Genomic DNA, 16359 nt, shown 5'->3' with positions numbered 1-16359 from the left:
AACCCTTCGGGTTTCGAACCGAAACGTTGCCTATTTCCTTCGCTCCATAGATGCTGCTGCACCCGCTGAGTTTCTCCAGCTTTTTTGTGTAACCTTAGCGGTCGGTAGTTTGTCTTAGACACCTAAGAATGAATGAATAGTTTATTTCGGTCATATATTAAAACAGAACAAAATTTACAATCTGTGAGAATAATGAACCCATACTGTCTCCATTTCACACAATGTTCACATAATCAATGACCGAAATAGGCTGAAGCCACAAAGATTCTTTTTGCCTCTCCTATACAATCCATTAGATAAAATAACCCAGAATATCAGCATTACAAAGGAAAGAAAAAAAATTAAATGTACTCTAAATTGTAATCCTTACTTATTATACATTTTAATCATTTTACATTAGAAACATAGAAACATAGAAAATAGGTGCAGGAGTAGGCCATTCGGCCCTTCGCGCCTGCACCGCCATTCAATATGATCATGGCTGATCATCCAACTCAGTATCCCGTACCTGCCTTCTCTCCATACCCTTTGATCCCCTTAGCCACAAGGGCCACATCTAACTCCCTCTTAAATATAGCCAATGAACTGGCCTCAACTACCCTCTGTGGCAGAGAGTTCCAGAGATTCACCACTCTCTGTGTGAAAAAAGTTCTTCTCATCTCGGTTTTAAAGGATTTCCCCCTTATCCTTAAGCTGTGACCCCTTGTCCTGGACTTCCCCAACATCGGGAGCAATCTTCCTGCATCTAGCCTGTCCAACCCCTTAAGAATTTTGTAAGTTTCTATAAGATCCCCTCTCAATCTCCTAAATTCTAGAGAGTATAAATCAAGTCTATCCAGTCTTTCTTCATAAGACAGTCCTGACATCCCAGGAATCAGTCTGGTGAACCTTCTCTGCACTCCCTCTATGGCAATAATGTCCTTCCTCAGATTTGGAGACCAAAACTGTACGCAATACTCCAGGTGTGGTCTCACCAAGACCCTGTACAACTGCAGTAGAACCTCCCTGCTCCCTGCTCCTATACTCAAATCCTTTTGCTATGAAAGCTAACATACCTTTCGCTTTCTTCACAAGGATTACATTATAATCCTCAGTTATTTGACATTTTAACGCTTTTTTGAAACTCGACAGAGATACAAAATTTCAACTCATCACTAAGCCCGTTCCATAATTTGACTCCCAAAATTGAGACACATCTATATTTTACATTTGTCCTCACTGTACATGTTTCAGAAATACACAACCCTCTTAAATTACAATGTCCTTCTCTTAATTTAATTTTTTTTTGAATACTAAGACAAATGCTCGAAGGTAGAGCTCTATTATTCAGCTTGAATCCATCTTCACCGACTCTAGTTTAGAGATACAGCGCGGAAACAGGCCCTTCGGCCCACCGGGTCCGTGCCGACCAGCGATCGCCGCGCACACACATACTATCCCACACCCACTAGGGACAGGTTTTGCATTTACACCAAGCCAATTAACCTACAAACCCCCAGTGTGGGAAGAAACCGAAGATCTCTGAGAAAACTCACGGGGAGAACGTACAAACTCCGTACAGACAGCACCCGTAGTCGGGATGGAACCTGGGTGCTGCATTCGCTGTAGGGCAGCGACTCTACTGCTGTGCCACCGTGACCCGCCTGCTCCATTTTTCCCCTCTCCCCTTCAACCCATGCCCTCTAGTTCTTGATTCCCTCACTCGGGTTAAAAGATTCTGTGCGTCGACTCTTATTCATTCCCCTGGTGGTTTGTACCCACCGTTGGAAGATCAGCCTCCTGCACTCCAAGGAGTAAAGTCCTAAGCCCGGCCAACCTCTCCCTAGCGCACAGGCCCCTAGAGCCCTGGCAACATCGTTGTACATGTTCTCCACTCTCTCTCCACTGGATCAAGAGGGTTGTGAATCGTGAAAGATTTCTCCATCGTTGGTTATCGTCCAGTTGTTGACCTAGATTTTATTTTTTATTTTAATTTTCTGTTTCTCCTTCGCACAGAAATAACGACCGCCTGCCCAATGGAGTCCTGTATGCATCGGTCAATCCCGAATACTTCAGTGCTGCTGACAGTGAGTTTGGTGGGGGTGGGAGTGGGGTTAGGGTGGGGGTAGAGTGGGGGTGAGGTCTCCACTCTGTGATGGGGGTGGGGGGTCAGGTTAGGGTGGGGAGTGAGGGTGCGGGTGGGGTGATTTCTCCATGGGGCTGAGGTTAGGGTATCGGAGTGAGAGTGGGGACCTAGGTGGGGGTGGGGGTGAGGTTAATGGGGAGTAAGAGTGGGGGGGGGCACAGAGGTTACGATCGCCTGGGGAATGAGGGTGGGGGTAGGGGTTGTGGTGGGGTGGGGGAGTTGGGTTGGGGTGGGGTTCAGGGATGGGATGGTTTGTTGACAGTGGGGGTTTGGTGGGGGGGGGGGGGGGGTGGGTGTTAGGGTGGGGAGTGAGAGTGGGGATAGGGGTTATGGTGGGGATTGGGGTGGTGTGGGTGTTGGGTGTGGGGGTGGGGGCTGGGGTTGGGTCGCCAACATTCCCACTCCCAAATAAGGGACGAAAGGTCAAACTCTACCGCTGGGCCACCGTGATCCGCCCCACCATATTCTGGGGAAGGCGCAACGGTTTGGGACGTTAGTTCGCTCCTTAAGAGCTGGCAGGGGAACCTTCTAGAAGACATTGTTTCCATGGCGACAGACCAGCCACAAACTCGTGCATTTGTGCGGCGCCTGAGTGTGACCCTTGCCCTTGCCCCAGTGTACGTGCCGGACGAGTGGGAGGTCCCGCGGGAGAAGATGACCATGTGTCGGGAGCTGGGCCAGGGTTCCTTCGGGATGGTGTACGAGGGCATCGCCAAGTGCGTGGTGAAGGGCGACATGGAGACGCAAGTGGCCATCAAGACCGTCAACGAGTCGGCCAGCATGCGCGAGCGCATCGAGTTCCTCAACGAGGCGTCTGTGATGAAGGAGTTCAACTGTCATCATGTGGTACGTGGCGCGGCGTGACTTGGCGCGGGGTGACGTGGCTTGGCGCGGCGACCATTCCCGGGGGCGCGGTCTGACACGGGGTGGCGCGGCCTGGCGTGGCGTGGCACGGTGCGGCGCGGTGACCGTTCCCAGGGGAGCTGGTCTCAGCGTACCCAAATACCCCTCAACCGTTAATGGGCATTGGGGTTACAGGGACCGGAGCAAACCCCGCTGCATAAAGCCACTCTCAGTGCAGCAATGCCAACCTGCTGCACTGGTGCATGGACTTACATTGTAACCCAACATTGCACTGGGTAGATACAGGGTCCATCACTGTAACCTGTCCCCCAGTGCTGGTATGTAAAGTGCAGGGTCTGTCACTGTAACCTGGTCTCAGGTCTGAAGAAGGGTCCCGACCCGTAACATCACCTATCCATGTTCTCCTCGGATGTTCCTGCATTTTGTACCTTCCCTTGGTGAACCGGCATCCGCAGTTCCGTGGATGGACACAGAGTGCTGGAATAAATCAGGCAGCATCTGTGGAGAACATCAGTTCGTGACGTTTTGGGGTCGGGAGCCTTCTTCAGACCTTCCTTGCTTCTGCATACTGTATACAATGTTGGGCTCGGCTGTGAAATAGCAGGAACCAGCCCGCATTGACATATAATGTAGTAAACCGATCCTCGATGGCTAAGGGGCCTGTCCCACTGTACGAGGTAATTCAAGAGTTCTCCCGAGTTTGCCCTGATTCGAACTCGGAGTATGTCGGCAATACCCGCTCGTAGGTACTCGGGGCTCTCGTGGACACTATTGAAAAAACTGTATAAGCTTACCGCGTTTCCCGAGTACCCGCCGTTAGCGTTACGAGCCGCTAAGAGACGTCCCCGAGCTCCGACGTACCCGCTACGTACATTCCACGTGCTTCCACGAGTCTGATTTTTTTTTAAAACTCGGGAGAGCTCTTTTGTAAACTCGTATAGTGGGACAGGGCCCTTTATGTAACCCAACCAGAGGTCGTCCAAGCCCCATCTCCGCTGACCCGGTGTCTGCTTTCCCCCTCAGGTCCGTCTGCTTGGTGTGGTATCCCAGGGCCAGCCTACCTTGGTGATCATGGAGCTAATGACCCGTGGTGACCTGAAGAGCTACCTGCGTTCACTCCGGCCCGATGCAGAGGTGAGTGTCCTGGCGGTTTAGTTTATTGTCACGTGTGCCAATAGAATAACGTTTAGTGCAAGGTAAAGCCAGCAAAGTCCAATCAAGGATTGTCCGAGGGCCACCTGTGAGGTGGATAGCAGTGTGTGGGGAAGAACTGCAGGTGCAGGTTTAAATCGAAGATAGACACAAAATGCTGGTGTAACTCAGCGGGACAGGCAGCATCTCTGGAGAGTCAAGAGAGAGTTGACTCAAGAGTGTTTTATTCTCATATGTCCCGGATGGGACAATGAAATTCTTACTCGCTGCAGCAGAACAGAAGATGTGATATGTAAACATTGTACATAACGGGGGAAGAGAAAAGAAAAAGTTCGATAAATAACAAAATATAGCGCAAATAACGAATAATAACATAATCTTTTGAGGTTCAGAGCTCGGAGCAACCTACGGATGTGGCCCGTTACCTGGAAATCATCCGGCCCGCAGGCGGATGTTTTTCCCCGTATTCATCGAGAGCGCCGAGCTCTGTCTGTACCGCATCCCGCGTAAAATCATCACATCCGCGCACCTTCTGTGAACACGTTTAAGAAGGAACTGCAGATGCTGGAAAAATCGAAGGCGGACAAAAAATGCTGGAGAAACTCAGCGGGTGAGACATGCACGAGGTTGCTTCACCCGCTGAGTTTCTCCAGCATTTTTGTCCACCTTCTGCGAAAACGTGATTTGATGCCTGCCTGCCATCCGGGGTGGGACGGGGACGGGATCCGTGTGAACACGTGATAGATGTGGCCCGCCCTCCGCTCACAGACACACGTCCCGGCCCCCCTATGCAGAACGAGGTTGCCCACCGCTGCTCTAAGCCAACAGGTTTAATGTCGTCCGTCCCCACAGAATAACCCTGGCCAACCTCCCCCCACCCTGAAGAAGATGACCCAGATGGCGGGCGAGATTGCAGACGGCATGTCCTACCTGAACGCCAACAAGTTTGTTCACCGGGATTTGGCCGCCCGTAACTGCATGGTGGCAGAAGACTACACGGTGAAGATTGGAGGTGAGTCCCCCTCTGTGAGCGCTGCGTTCCCCAACCGCCAGTAACGCCCTGCTTCTTCCCTGTGGCCCCCCCAACCCCATCCCCATTCATCACACCTAACTCCCCCGTTCACTCCCTTCCTTTCATAACTTCATAAGCCATGGAAGCAGAATTAGGCCATTCGGCCCATCGAGTCCACGCCCCCATTCAATCATGGCTGATCCATCTTTCCCTCTCAATCCCATTCTCCTGCCTTCTCCTTGTAATCCCTGACACCCTTTCATCTGCTTTGTACACACATCTCCCATCCATGAGTTCCCCGTTTACCCGCTCCCCCCTCCTTACCCCCACCCAGGACTTTCATATGAAGAAAGACTGGATAGACTCGGCTTGTACTCGCTAGAATTTAGAAGATTGAGGGGGGGATCTTATAGAAACTTACAAAATTCTTAAGGGGTTGGACAGGACAGATGCAGAAAGATTGTTCCCGATGTTGGGGAAGTCCAGAAAAGGGGTCACACAGTTTAAGGATAAGGGGGAAGTCTTTTAGGACCGAGATGAGAAAAACATTTTTCACACAGAGAGTGGTGAATCTCTGGAATTCTCTGCCACAGAAGGTAGTTGAGGCCACAGTTCATTGGCTATATTTAAGAGGGAGATAGATGTGGCCCTTGTGGCTAAAGGGATCAGGGGGTTTGGCGAGAAGGCAGGGATGGGATACTGAGTTGGATGATCAGCCATGATCATATTGAATGGCCTACTCCTGCACCTATTATCTATGTTTCTATGTTACTTGCGAGCGGAGCACCAAGGCAAATTCCTTGTATGTGAACACACTTGGCCAATAAACCTATTCATCCATTTTGTAAACCAGAACCTGCGGTTTCTTGTTCTCCGGAGACGCTGATTTATTCCAACGGTTTTTGTTTCGTTTCACATCGTTCTCAAGTGTTCTTCCTTTCCTCACAGACTTTGGGATGACCCGGGACATCTACGAGACGGATTATTACCGCAAAGGAGGCAAGGGGCTTCTCCCCGTCCGCTGGATGTCGCCCGAATCCCTGAAAGACGGAGTTTTCACCACGCACTCTGATGTCTGGTGGGTCCGCGCGCGCGCTCTCTGTATTAATCCCGCCTACTAACAGCTGCTCTCTGACACGGGCAATGCGACGAGCCCCTCCTTCAGACAGAGAGTGCGGGGAAAGTGAAACATAACTAGAGGAGTTGAGGAGAGGAGTAAAGGGCCTGTCCCACTTGGCAAATTTTTCGGCGACTGCCAGCATCATTGACCGACATATCAGCTCACTTTGCTTCAGCACACCGAACATAGTAGACATTTACTACAAAACAGATCAGTGTGTCCATATACCATGATATCTACTACCAGTGGTAGCTGTGTGGAATGAGCTTCCAGTGAAGGTGGTGGAGGCAGGTTCGTTTTTATCATTTAAAAATAAATTGGATAGTTATATGGATGGGAAGGGAATGGAGGGTTATGGTCTGAGCGCAGGTATATGGGACTAGGGGAGATTATGTGTTCGGCACGGACTAGAAGGGTCGAGATGGCCTGTTTCCGTACTGTAATTGTTATATGGTTATATGATATAAATATACACACACGTGTATAAATAAACTGGTAAAGTGCAAATAACAGAAAGTGGTTATTAATAATCAGAGTTTTGTCCGAGCCAGGTTTAATAGCCTGATGGCTGTGGGGAAGTAGCTATTCCTGAACCTGGTTGTTGCAGTCTTCAGGCTCCTGTACCTTCTACCTGAAGGTAGCGGGAAGATGAGTGTGTGGCCGGGATGGTGTGGGTCTTTGATGATACTGCCAGCCTTTTTGAGGCAGCGACTGCGATAGATCCCCTCGATGGAAGGAAGGTCAGAGCCGATGATGGACTGGGCAGTGTTTACTACTTTTTGTAGTCTTTTCCGCTCCTGGGCGCTCAAGTTGCCGAACCAAGCCACGATGCAACCGGTCAGCATGCGCTCGACTGTGCACCTGTAGAAGTTCGAGAGAGTCCTCCTTGACAAACCGACTCTTCGTAATCTTCTCAGGAAGTAGAGGCGCTGATGTGCTCTCGTTCCCTCCGACACAGCGGAAATGACGGGCGTTTGTTTTTTTGCCCCATGCAGGTCGTTTGGCGTGGTGCTGTGGGAGATTGCCACGCTGGCAGAACAGCCGTACCAGGGCATGTCTAACGAGCAAGTGCTGCGTTTCGTCATGGAGGGCGGCTTACTGGAGCGGCAAGAATCCTGCCCTGACAGCCTGTGAGTCACACCTCAACATCGGCGGGGACGGGGGACGGGGTCTACGTGTGGCTGCAGTCACGTGGGAACATAGAAACATAGAAATTAGGTGCAGGAGTAGGCCATTCGGCCCTTCGAGCCTGCACCGCCATTCAATATGATCATGGCTGATCATCCAACTCAGTATCCCGTACCTGCCTTCTCTCCATACCCTCTGATCCCCTTAGCCACAAGGGCCACATCTAACTCCCTCTTAAATATAGCCAATGAACTGTGGCCTCAACTACCCTCTGTGGCAGAGAGTTCCAGAGATTCACCACTCTCTGTGTGAAAAAAGTTCTTCTCATCTCGGTTTTAAAGGATTTCCCCCTTATCCTTAAGCTGTGACCCCTTGTCCTGGACTTCCCTAACATCGGGAACAATCTTCCTGCATCTAGCCTGTCCAACCCCTTAAGAAATGCTGTAAGTTTCTATAAGATCCCCTCTCAATCTCCTAAATTCTAGAGAGTATAAACCAAGTCTATCCAGTCTTTCTTCATAAGACAGTCCTGACATCCCAGGAATCAGTCTGGTGAACCGTCTCTGCACTCCCTCTATGGCAATAATGTCCTTCCTCAGATGGACCTCAGACGCTGTATGAACTTCATGGAGTCATACAGCGTGGGAACAGGCCCTTCGACCACACCGACCAACACGCCCCATCTACACTAGTCCCACCTGCCCTGCAGTTGGCCCATACCTGTCCTATACATTGAAGACAAAAGTGCTGGAGAAACTCAGCGGGTGCAGCAGCATCTATGGAGCGAAGGAAATAGGCAACGTTTCAGGCCGAAACCCAAAGGAAATAGGCAACGTTTCGGGTCGAAACCCGAAGGGTTTCGGGACGAAACGTTGCCTATTTCCTTCGCTCCATAGATGCTGCCTGACTCGCTGAGTTACTCCAACATTTTTGTCTACTGATGGTTATGGAGGGTTTCGGAGGGTTTCCTTTGGGTTTCGACCCGAAACGTTGCCTATTTCCTTCGCTCCATAGATGCTGCTGCACCTGCTGAGTTTCTCCAGCACTTTTGTCTACCTTCGATTTTCCAGCATCTGCAGTTCCTTCTTAAACACCGTCCTATCCAGTGTTGAAATGATCAGACGCACACATAGTGATTAGAATCCATAGTCTTTTATTAGCAACTCTGTGGAGGAAACACTGGGTGCTTTCATCTCCATGCATTCAGCTAGTCTAACTAGAGAGGGAGAGAGAGACCTCGCTACCAAGCGGATCAGCAGTCTTGAGTGGCATAAGGAATGTGCAACATGCAAAATCTGTGCGGTAACATATATATATACATAGCACTAACACACTAATCTACATTCATGTACCTGTCTAAATGTTGCGATAGTCCCAGCCTCAACTACCTCCTCCAGCACCTTGTTCCATACACCCACCACCCTTTTGTGTGAATAAGTTACCCCTCAGGTTCCTATTAAATCTCCCCCCTTCCCTCACCTATAGCCTATATCTTCTGGCCCTCGATTCCCCTACTCTGGGCAAGAGACTCTGTACATTTGCCCGATCTATTCCTCTCATGATATTGTACACCTCTATAAGATCACCCCTCATGCTCCCGAGGTCCTAGGAATAGAGTCCGGGGCCTGCCTTTCAATAGGCATCTGAACATCTATATGGTGTTGAAGGCTTGAGAGGGATATGGGACTGGCTCACTGCTTAGCTCAACGCCAGAGAACCGGGTTCGAGACTGACAGCGGGTGCTGTCGGTGTGGAGTTTGCGTGTTCACCCCGTGACCTCGTGGGTTTCCTCCGGGTGCTCCGGTTTCCCCCCCACGTCCCAAAGCCGTGCGTGTCTGTGGGTTAATTGGCTTCTGTAAGTTGTCCTTGGTGTGTAGGATGGGACTAGTGTGAACAGGTGATCAGCAGCCGGCACGGACTCGATGGGCCGAAGGGCCTATTTAAACGCTGTTATCACTAAACTGAACCTGCACGCTCTCCCTTTCTGTGCCTCTCTACCAACCTTTCTTTTCCTTGTCCTCTCTCCCGATGTTCCCGATGTTGTGGGGAGTCCAGAACCAGGGGCCACACACACAGTTTAAGAATAAAGGGTAAGCCATTTAGAACGGAGACGAGGAAACACTTTTTCTCACAGAGAGTGGTGAGTCTGTGGAATTCTCTGCCTCAGAGGACAGTGGAGGCCGGTTCTCTGGATGCTTTCAAGAGAGAGCTAGATAGGGCTCTTAAAGATAGCGGAGTCAGGGGATATGGGGAGAAAAGGCAGGAACGGGGTACTGATTGTGGATGATCAGCCATGAACATATTGAATGGCGGTGCTGGCTCGAAGGGCTGAATGGCCTGTTCCTGCACCTATGGTCTATCGTCCTTCTCCTTGTTTCCCGGCCACAGTGTCACCCTGTGTCTCGGAAGAGCAGACCCTTGTCTATTCTCAGTGTGTGCCGGGTTGGGGAATGGAGGTTGACAGACAAAATCCAGCGTGTTACAGCTCCGAGTTTGCCTTGTAGCCGATAGCTTGTAGTGGGAAAGTAGAGGAATTTAATTTGACCATGTTGGCAATCTTACAGAAAGCAGCAAATCAAATTCCTGACTGTAAAATTGGTGAGTATTTCAGGAATTACTGTCACTTATAAAAAACCAGCAATTAATCTGCACCTATTATTCTAAAATTAAATTGCTGTATCATCAAATCTATCATTCCTGATTTTCCCCAGGAGTTTGCTGCACATTTAACCTGTCATTTTATCCCAGTATTGGAGCCCCAGGCTCCTGGAGTGTTTGGTTTAGTTTAGTTTAGAGATACAGCAGGGAAACAGGCCCTTCGACCCGCAGAGGCTGCACTGACCAGCGATCCCTGTACGCTAACACTGCCCTACACACACCAGGGACAATTTACACATACACCGAGCCAATTGACCTACAAACCTGCACGTCTTTGGAGTGTGGGGTGGAAACCGAAGATCTCGGAGGAGAACGTGCAAACTCAGTACAGACAGTAACAGGAGTCAGGATAGAACCCAGGACTCTGGCGCTGCAAGCACTGTAAGGCAGCAACTCTACCGCTGCGCCTGTATGCCGCACTCACTGAGAGATAGATCAGCCATGATTGAATGGTGGAGTAGACTTGATGGGCCGAATGGCCTAATTCGACTCCTATTCCTTATGATCTTAGACAATAGACAATAGGTGCAGGAGTTGGCCATTTGACCCTTCGAGCCAGCACCGCCATTCAATGTGATCATGGCTGATCATCCCCAATCAGTACCCCGTTCCTGCCTTTTCCCCATATCCCCTGACTCCGCTATTTTTAAGAGCCCTATCCAGCTCTCTCTTGAAAGCATCCAGAGAACCGGCCTCCACAGACTCACCACTCTCTATGAGAAAAAGTGTTTCCTTGTATCCGTCCTAAATGGCTTACCCCTTATTCTTAAACTGTGTGTGGCCCCTGGTTCTGGACTCCCCGAACATCGGGAACATGTTTCCTGCCTCTAGCGTGTCCAAACCCTTAACAATCTTATATGTTTCAATGAGATATCCTCTCATCCTTCTAAACTCCACAGAGTGTACAAGTCCACAGCCGCTCCATTCTCTCAGCATATGACAGTCCCGCCATCCCGGGAATTAACCTTGTATTCCTACGCTATATTGAATGGCGGTGCTGGCTCGACGGGCTGAATGGCCTCCTCCTGCACCTATTTTCTATCTTGCAACCGGCTAGTCATCAGTTGTAGAGTGGCTGCCCATCCTGTTGTGGCCAGGCAAGGCGGGGAGGTGTGCGTTGAAGGATATGAGCGCTGCCCTTTAAAGGGCTGTCTCCCGGTAGCATCTTGGTGGAGCAGCACCGTGCTGTCTGTAACATACCCAGGCCTCTCGCATGCCTTCCCTTACTGAGCTCTCTGACGTCTCTGCTTGATGTCACGCCGATATAACATGGAGATTCATTTCAGAGCCCAGGGGACACAGAGTACACAGCCAGCACAGCAGAGAGGCTTGCTTGATGACTGGTGTCTAACATTAGCTTAGGAAGGAACTGCAGATGCTGGAAAATCGAAGGTGGACTCTCTGTCCTGGGCCTCCTCCATGGCCAGAGTGAGCGCTACTGGAAATTGGAACAGCAGCACCTCATATTCCGCTTGGGCAGTCTGCACCCTAGCGGCATAAACATTGAATTCTCCAATTTCCGGTAGCCCTTGCTGTCTCCTCCCCTTCTCAGCTCTCCCTCAGCCCTCGGGCTCCTCCTCTTCCTTTTCTTCCCCTCCACCCTACATCAGTCTGAAGAAGGGTTTCGGCCTGAAAAACGTCGCCTATTTCCTTCGCTCCATAGATGCTGCCTCACCCGCTGAGTTTCTCCAGCACTTTTGTCCACCAAGGAACTGCAGATGCTGGTTTACACCGAAGATAGACACAAAATGCTGGAGCAACTCAGCAAGACAACCTATGTTCAGCGTCTGATGGCACTGGGGCCTGCACTCGCTGGAATTCAGAAGGATGATAGGGTGTCTCTTATTTAAACTTACTGAGTAATGAAAGGGCTGGATAGAGTAGACGTGGAGAGGATGTTTCCACTAGTGGGAGAGTCTAGCACCAGAGGTCACGGCCTCAGAATAAACGGAGGTGCCTTTAAGAGAGGAGAAGAGGAGGAATTTCATGCGTCATAGGGTGGTGAATCTGTGGAATTCGCTACCACACAGGCGGCTGTGGAGGCCAAGTCATTGGCTATTTTTAAAGCGGAGATTGACAGATACTTGATGTGTTTGGGTGTCGGGTTATGTGGAGAAGGCAGGAGAATGGGGTTGAGAGGGAGAGATAGATCAGCCCATGTTTATTCGATTGGCAGAGTAGACTGGATGGGCCGAATGGCCTTATTCTGATCCGTTGACTCTAGAACTTGTGACGAATTGCCTGGGGCTTGTTTGTCTTTCCCTGCATGCTGGCCAGGGCCCCTGTCTTGTGTTGGTATATTCCACCACCCACTCCTGTGACGGCCTTTCTCTGGGTGGGAATCAAGGCAACAGGACCACAAAAGCTCAAGGCATGACGAATAGGTTTTCAGATGACATTACAACAGATGCCACAGACTCACAGAGTGATGCAGTGCGGAAACAGGCCCTTCGACCCAACTTGCCCACACTGGCCAACATGCCCCAGCTACACTAGTCCCACCTGCCTGCGTTTGGTCCATATCCCTCCAAACCTATCCTAGCCATGTACTGGTCTGTTTCTTAAATGATGGGATCTCCCCCGGCAGCTCGTTCCATAAACCCACCACCCTCTGTGAAAAAGCTACCCCTCAGATTCCTATTAAATCTTTTCCCCTCTATCTTTAGAAACATAGAAACATAGAAATTAGGTGCAGGAGTAGGCCATTCGGCCCTTTGAGCCTGCACCGCCATTCAATATGATCATGGCTGATCATCCAACTCAGTATCCCGTACCTGCCTTCTCTCCATACCCCCTGATCCCCTTAGCCACAAGGGCCAACTCCCTCTTAAATATAGCCAATGAAAGGGCTGGCCTCAACTACCCTCTGTGGCAGAGAGTTCCAGAGATTCACCACTCTCTGCGTGAAAAAACCGCCATTCTCATCTCGGTTTTAAAGGATTTCCCCCTTATCCTTAAGCTGTGACCCCTTGTCCTGGACTTCCCCAACATCGGGAGCAATCTTCCTGCATCTAGCCTGTCCAATCCCTTAAGAATTTTGTAAGTTTCTATAAGATCCCCTCTCATTCTTCTAAATTCTAGAGAGTATAAACCAAGTCTATCCAGTCTTTCTTCATAAGACATAAGGGTTGGACTGCTGCCCCATTTGTGAAGGCTGGCCAAGCAGGGGCCATGTCCAGCCCTGAATCTATTAGACAGATGGCGCCAATGGAGTGTTGGTGGGCAAGGACTTCGATGAGGTGTTGCTTGGCTGCAGAGAGGCCTTCAACATTCAGTTGTAGTATTCGGAGAGCAGGTCCAACTGCTAGGTGCTCTTGAGGCTGGTCGTTGTTGCTGCTTTCGGCTTTGGGATGATGACTAGGATTCTTTGACTTGGCTCTCAGGCGTCGTCTTGTAGAATTTAGTCTGCTGGAAGGATCATTGGCTTCCTGGGTACTGACGGGGGGGCGCGACCAGAACGCTGATCCATTGTCCAACTCTCTCTTGAAAGCATCCAGAGAACCTGCCTCCACCGCCCTCTGAGGCAGAGAATTTCACAGACTCACGAGAGTGTTTCCTCGTCTATGTTCTAGGTGATGGCGACAGCCCCCCCCCCCCCCGCAGCGGTGGGAGAGGCAGCGTCATCACACGCTCACCCCTGCCCTCTGCTGTAGTCCCCCTAAACTCACCTCCCCTCCCCTCCCCTTTGGCGGTGAGGTGGGAGTGGGGGTGTGGGGGGGGGGAGTGTGTAGGGTGGGGGAGGGGGGAGTGTGCAGGGTGGGGGGAGGGGAGTGTGTGAGGTGGGGGGGGGGTGAGGAATGTATAGGGGTGGGGTGGGCGAGTGGGGGGGGGGGGGGTGTGTGGGGTGGGGGAGGGGAGTGTGTGGGGGGAGGGGAGTGTGTAGCTGTGGGGGAGGGGGGAGTGTGTGGGGGTGGGGGGGGGGGAGTGTGTAGGGTGGGGGGGGGGGGTGGGAGGGGTAGGGGGGGGGGGGTGAGGAATGTATAGGGGGGGAGGTGGGGGGGGGAGTGTGTAGGGGTGGGGGGGAGGGGAGTGGGGTGGGGTGGGGGAGGGGAGTGTAGGGTGGGGGGGGGAGTGTGTAGGGTGGGGGAGGGAGGTGTGTGGGGGGGGGAGGGGAGTGTGTGGGGGGGGGGAGGGGAGTGTGGGGGGGGGGGGGGGAGGGGGGGGTGGGGGGGGGAGGGGGGGGGGGTGTGTGGGGGGGGAGTGTGGGTTGGGGGGAGGGGAGGGGAGGTGTGTGGGGTGGGGGGAGAGGGAGTGTGTGGGGGGGGGGGGGGGGAGTGTGGGGGGGGGGGAGGAGGGGGAGTGTGTGGGGTGGGGGAGGGGAGTGTGTGGGGTGGGGGAGGGGAGTGTGTGGGGTGGGGGGGGGGAGTGTGGGTGGGGGGGGGGGAGGGGAGTGGGGGCTGTGGGGGAGGGGAGTGTGGGGGTGGGGGAGGGGAGTGTGTGGGGTGGGGGAGGGGGAGTGTGTGGGGTGGGGGAGGGGAGTGTGTGGGGGAGGGGAGGGGGGGGGTGGGGGGGGGGGTGTGGGGGGGGGGGAGGGGAGTGTGTGTGGGGGGTGGGGGAGGGGAGTGTGTAGGGTGTGGGGAGGGGGAGTGTGTAGGGTGGGGGGGGGGAGTGTGTAGGTGTGGGGGGGGGGGGAGTGTGTAGGGTGGGGGGGAGGGGAGTGTGTGGGGTGGGGGAGGGGAGGGTGGGGGAGGGGAGTGTGGGGGGGGGGGGAGGGGAGGGTGTGGGGGTGGGGGGGGGGAGTGTGGGGGGTGGGGGAGGGGAGTGTGTAGGTGTGGGGGAGGGGAGTGTGTGGGAGGGGGGGAGGGGAGTGTGTGGGGTGAGGGAGTGTGGGTGGAGAGGAGTGTGAGGGGAGAGAGTGTGGGAGAGTGTGTGGGGGGGGGGGAGTGTGGGGGGTGGGGGAGGGGAGTGTGTGTGTGGGTGGGGGGAGAGGGGAGTGTGTGGGGTGGGGGGAGGGGAGTGTGGGGTGTGGGGGAGGGGAGGGGGGTGGGGTGGGGTTGGGAGGGGGGGGGAGTGTGTAGGTGTGGGTGGGGGAGGGGAGTGTGGGGGGGTGGGGGGGAGGAATGTATAGGGTGGGGTGGGGTGGGGGATGTGCGAGGGGGGGGGGGGGAAGTGTGTGGGGTGGGGGGGTGAGATTGTGCGTGGCTGTGGTGGTGCAATCGTCCGGGGTGGTGCACCTTGACCCTCTGCTCTCTGCTCTCTGCCCCCCCACCGGCAGGTTTGAGCTGATGCGTTTGAGCTGGCAGTACAACCCCAAGATGCGTCCCTCCTTCACCGAGATCATCCAGAGCATCAAGGGCGACCTGGAGCCCGGCTTCAAGGAGGTGGCGTATTTCTACAGCGAGGAGTGCAAGAGCCGGGACCAGGAGGAGTTTGACATGGAGACGGAGAACATGGAGAGCGTGCCTCTCGACCCGTCCTCCATGCTGCAGCACGCCGCCGCCGCCGACAAACACACGGGCCACAAGGTGGAGAACGGCCCTGGCATCGTGCTGAGGGGCAGCTTCGACGAGCGGCAGCCCTACACGCACATGAACGGCGGCAGGAAGAACGAGAAGGTGTTGCCTCTGCCCCAGTCCACAGCCTGCTGATCCCCTGCACACACACATGCACACATATACATACATGCGCACACATACATACGTACACTCACGCGCACACATACATCCACACACGTACACACACACACGTACATGCACACACACATACATGCACTCACGCGCACACATACATCCACACACATGCACACACACATACATGCACTCACGCGCACACATACATCCACACACGTACACACACACGCGTACATGCACACACATACATGCACACACATACACACGTACATGCACACACACATACACACGTACACTCACGCGCACACATACATCCACACACATATACACACACACGCGTACATGCACACACACATACATGCACACACATACACACGTACATGCACACGCACAAACGTACGCACCCATATACACACGCACACAAACCCACAAATGCATGCATGCATACAAACAGCATTCAAAGATTTGCATACATATGCACACACAAAGACGAGCCTGTGCTCAAACAAACATGCAAAGACACTCGTGCATACATGCACACATGTACACATGCTCGCAAACAAATACGCGCAAACATGCAGACACACCGGAAGGCACACGTGCAGACAGGCATTCACCCATGCATGCAGATAGACACACATGCATACTGACCAGCACCATTGCAGACAGATACTCCGACACACACACACACACACATACAACCCTACTGTATCTCAGTAGATCTAAAACT

The 16359-nt window shown here is 52.7% G+C and overlaps 1 protein-coding gene across 1 annotated transcript in view; it reads left to right on the top strand.

Moving 5' to 3' along the window:
• igf1ra (insulin-like growth factor 1a receptor) overlaps positions 1-16171 on the top strand; it is a 168827-nt gene extending 152656 nt beyond the window's left edge. The window contains exons 15-21 of the mRNA XM_055662565.1: positions 1996-2066; positions 2742-2971; positions 4013-4123; positions 4994-5153; positions 6102-6231; positions 7269-7403; positions 15275-16171. Coding sequence (XP_055518540.1) covers positions 1996-2066; positions 2742-2971; positions 4013-4123; positions 4994-5153; positions 6102-6231; positions 7269-7403; positions 15275-15647 — 1210 coding nt within the window. The 3' untranslated portion in view covers positions 15648-16171. The remainder of the gene's footprint in view (positions 1-1995; positions 2067-2741; positions 2972-4012; positions 4124-4993; positions 5154-6101; positions 6232-7268; positions 7404-15274) is intronic.
• Positions 16172-16359: the final 188 nt, after the last annotated feature.

The sequence above is a fragment of the Leucoraja erinacea genome, chromosome 36, assembly GCF_028641065.1.
Source record: "Leucoraja erinacea ecotype New England chromosome 36, Leri_hhj_1, whole genome shotgun sequence".
Classification (NCBI taxonomy): Eukaryota; Metazoa; Chordata; class Chondrichthyes; order Rajiformes; family Rajidae; genus Leucoraja; species Leucoraja erinaceus.
This window is presented reverse-complemented; position numbering and strand designations above follow the sequence as displayed.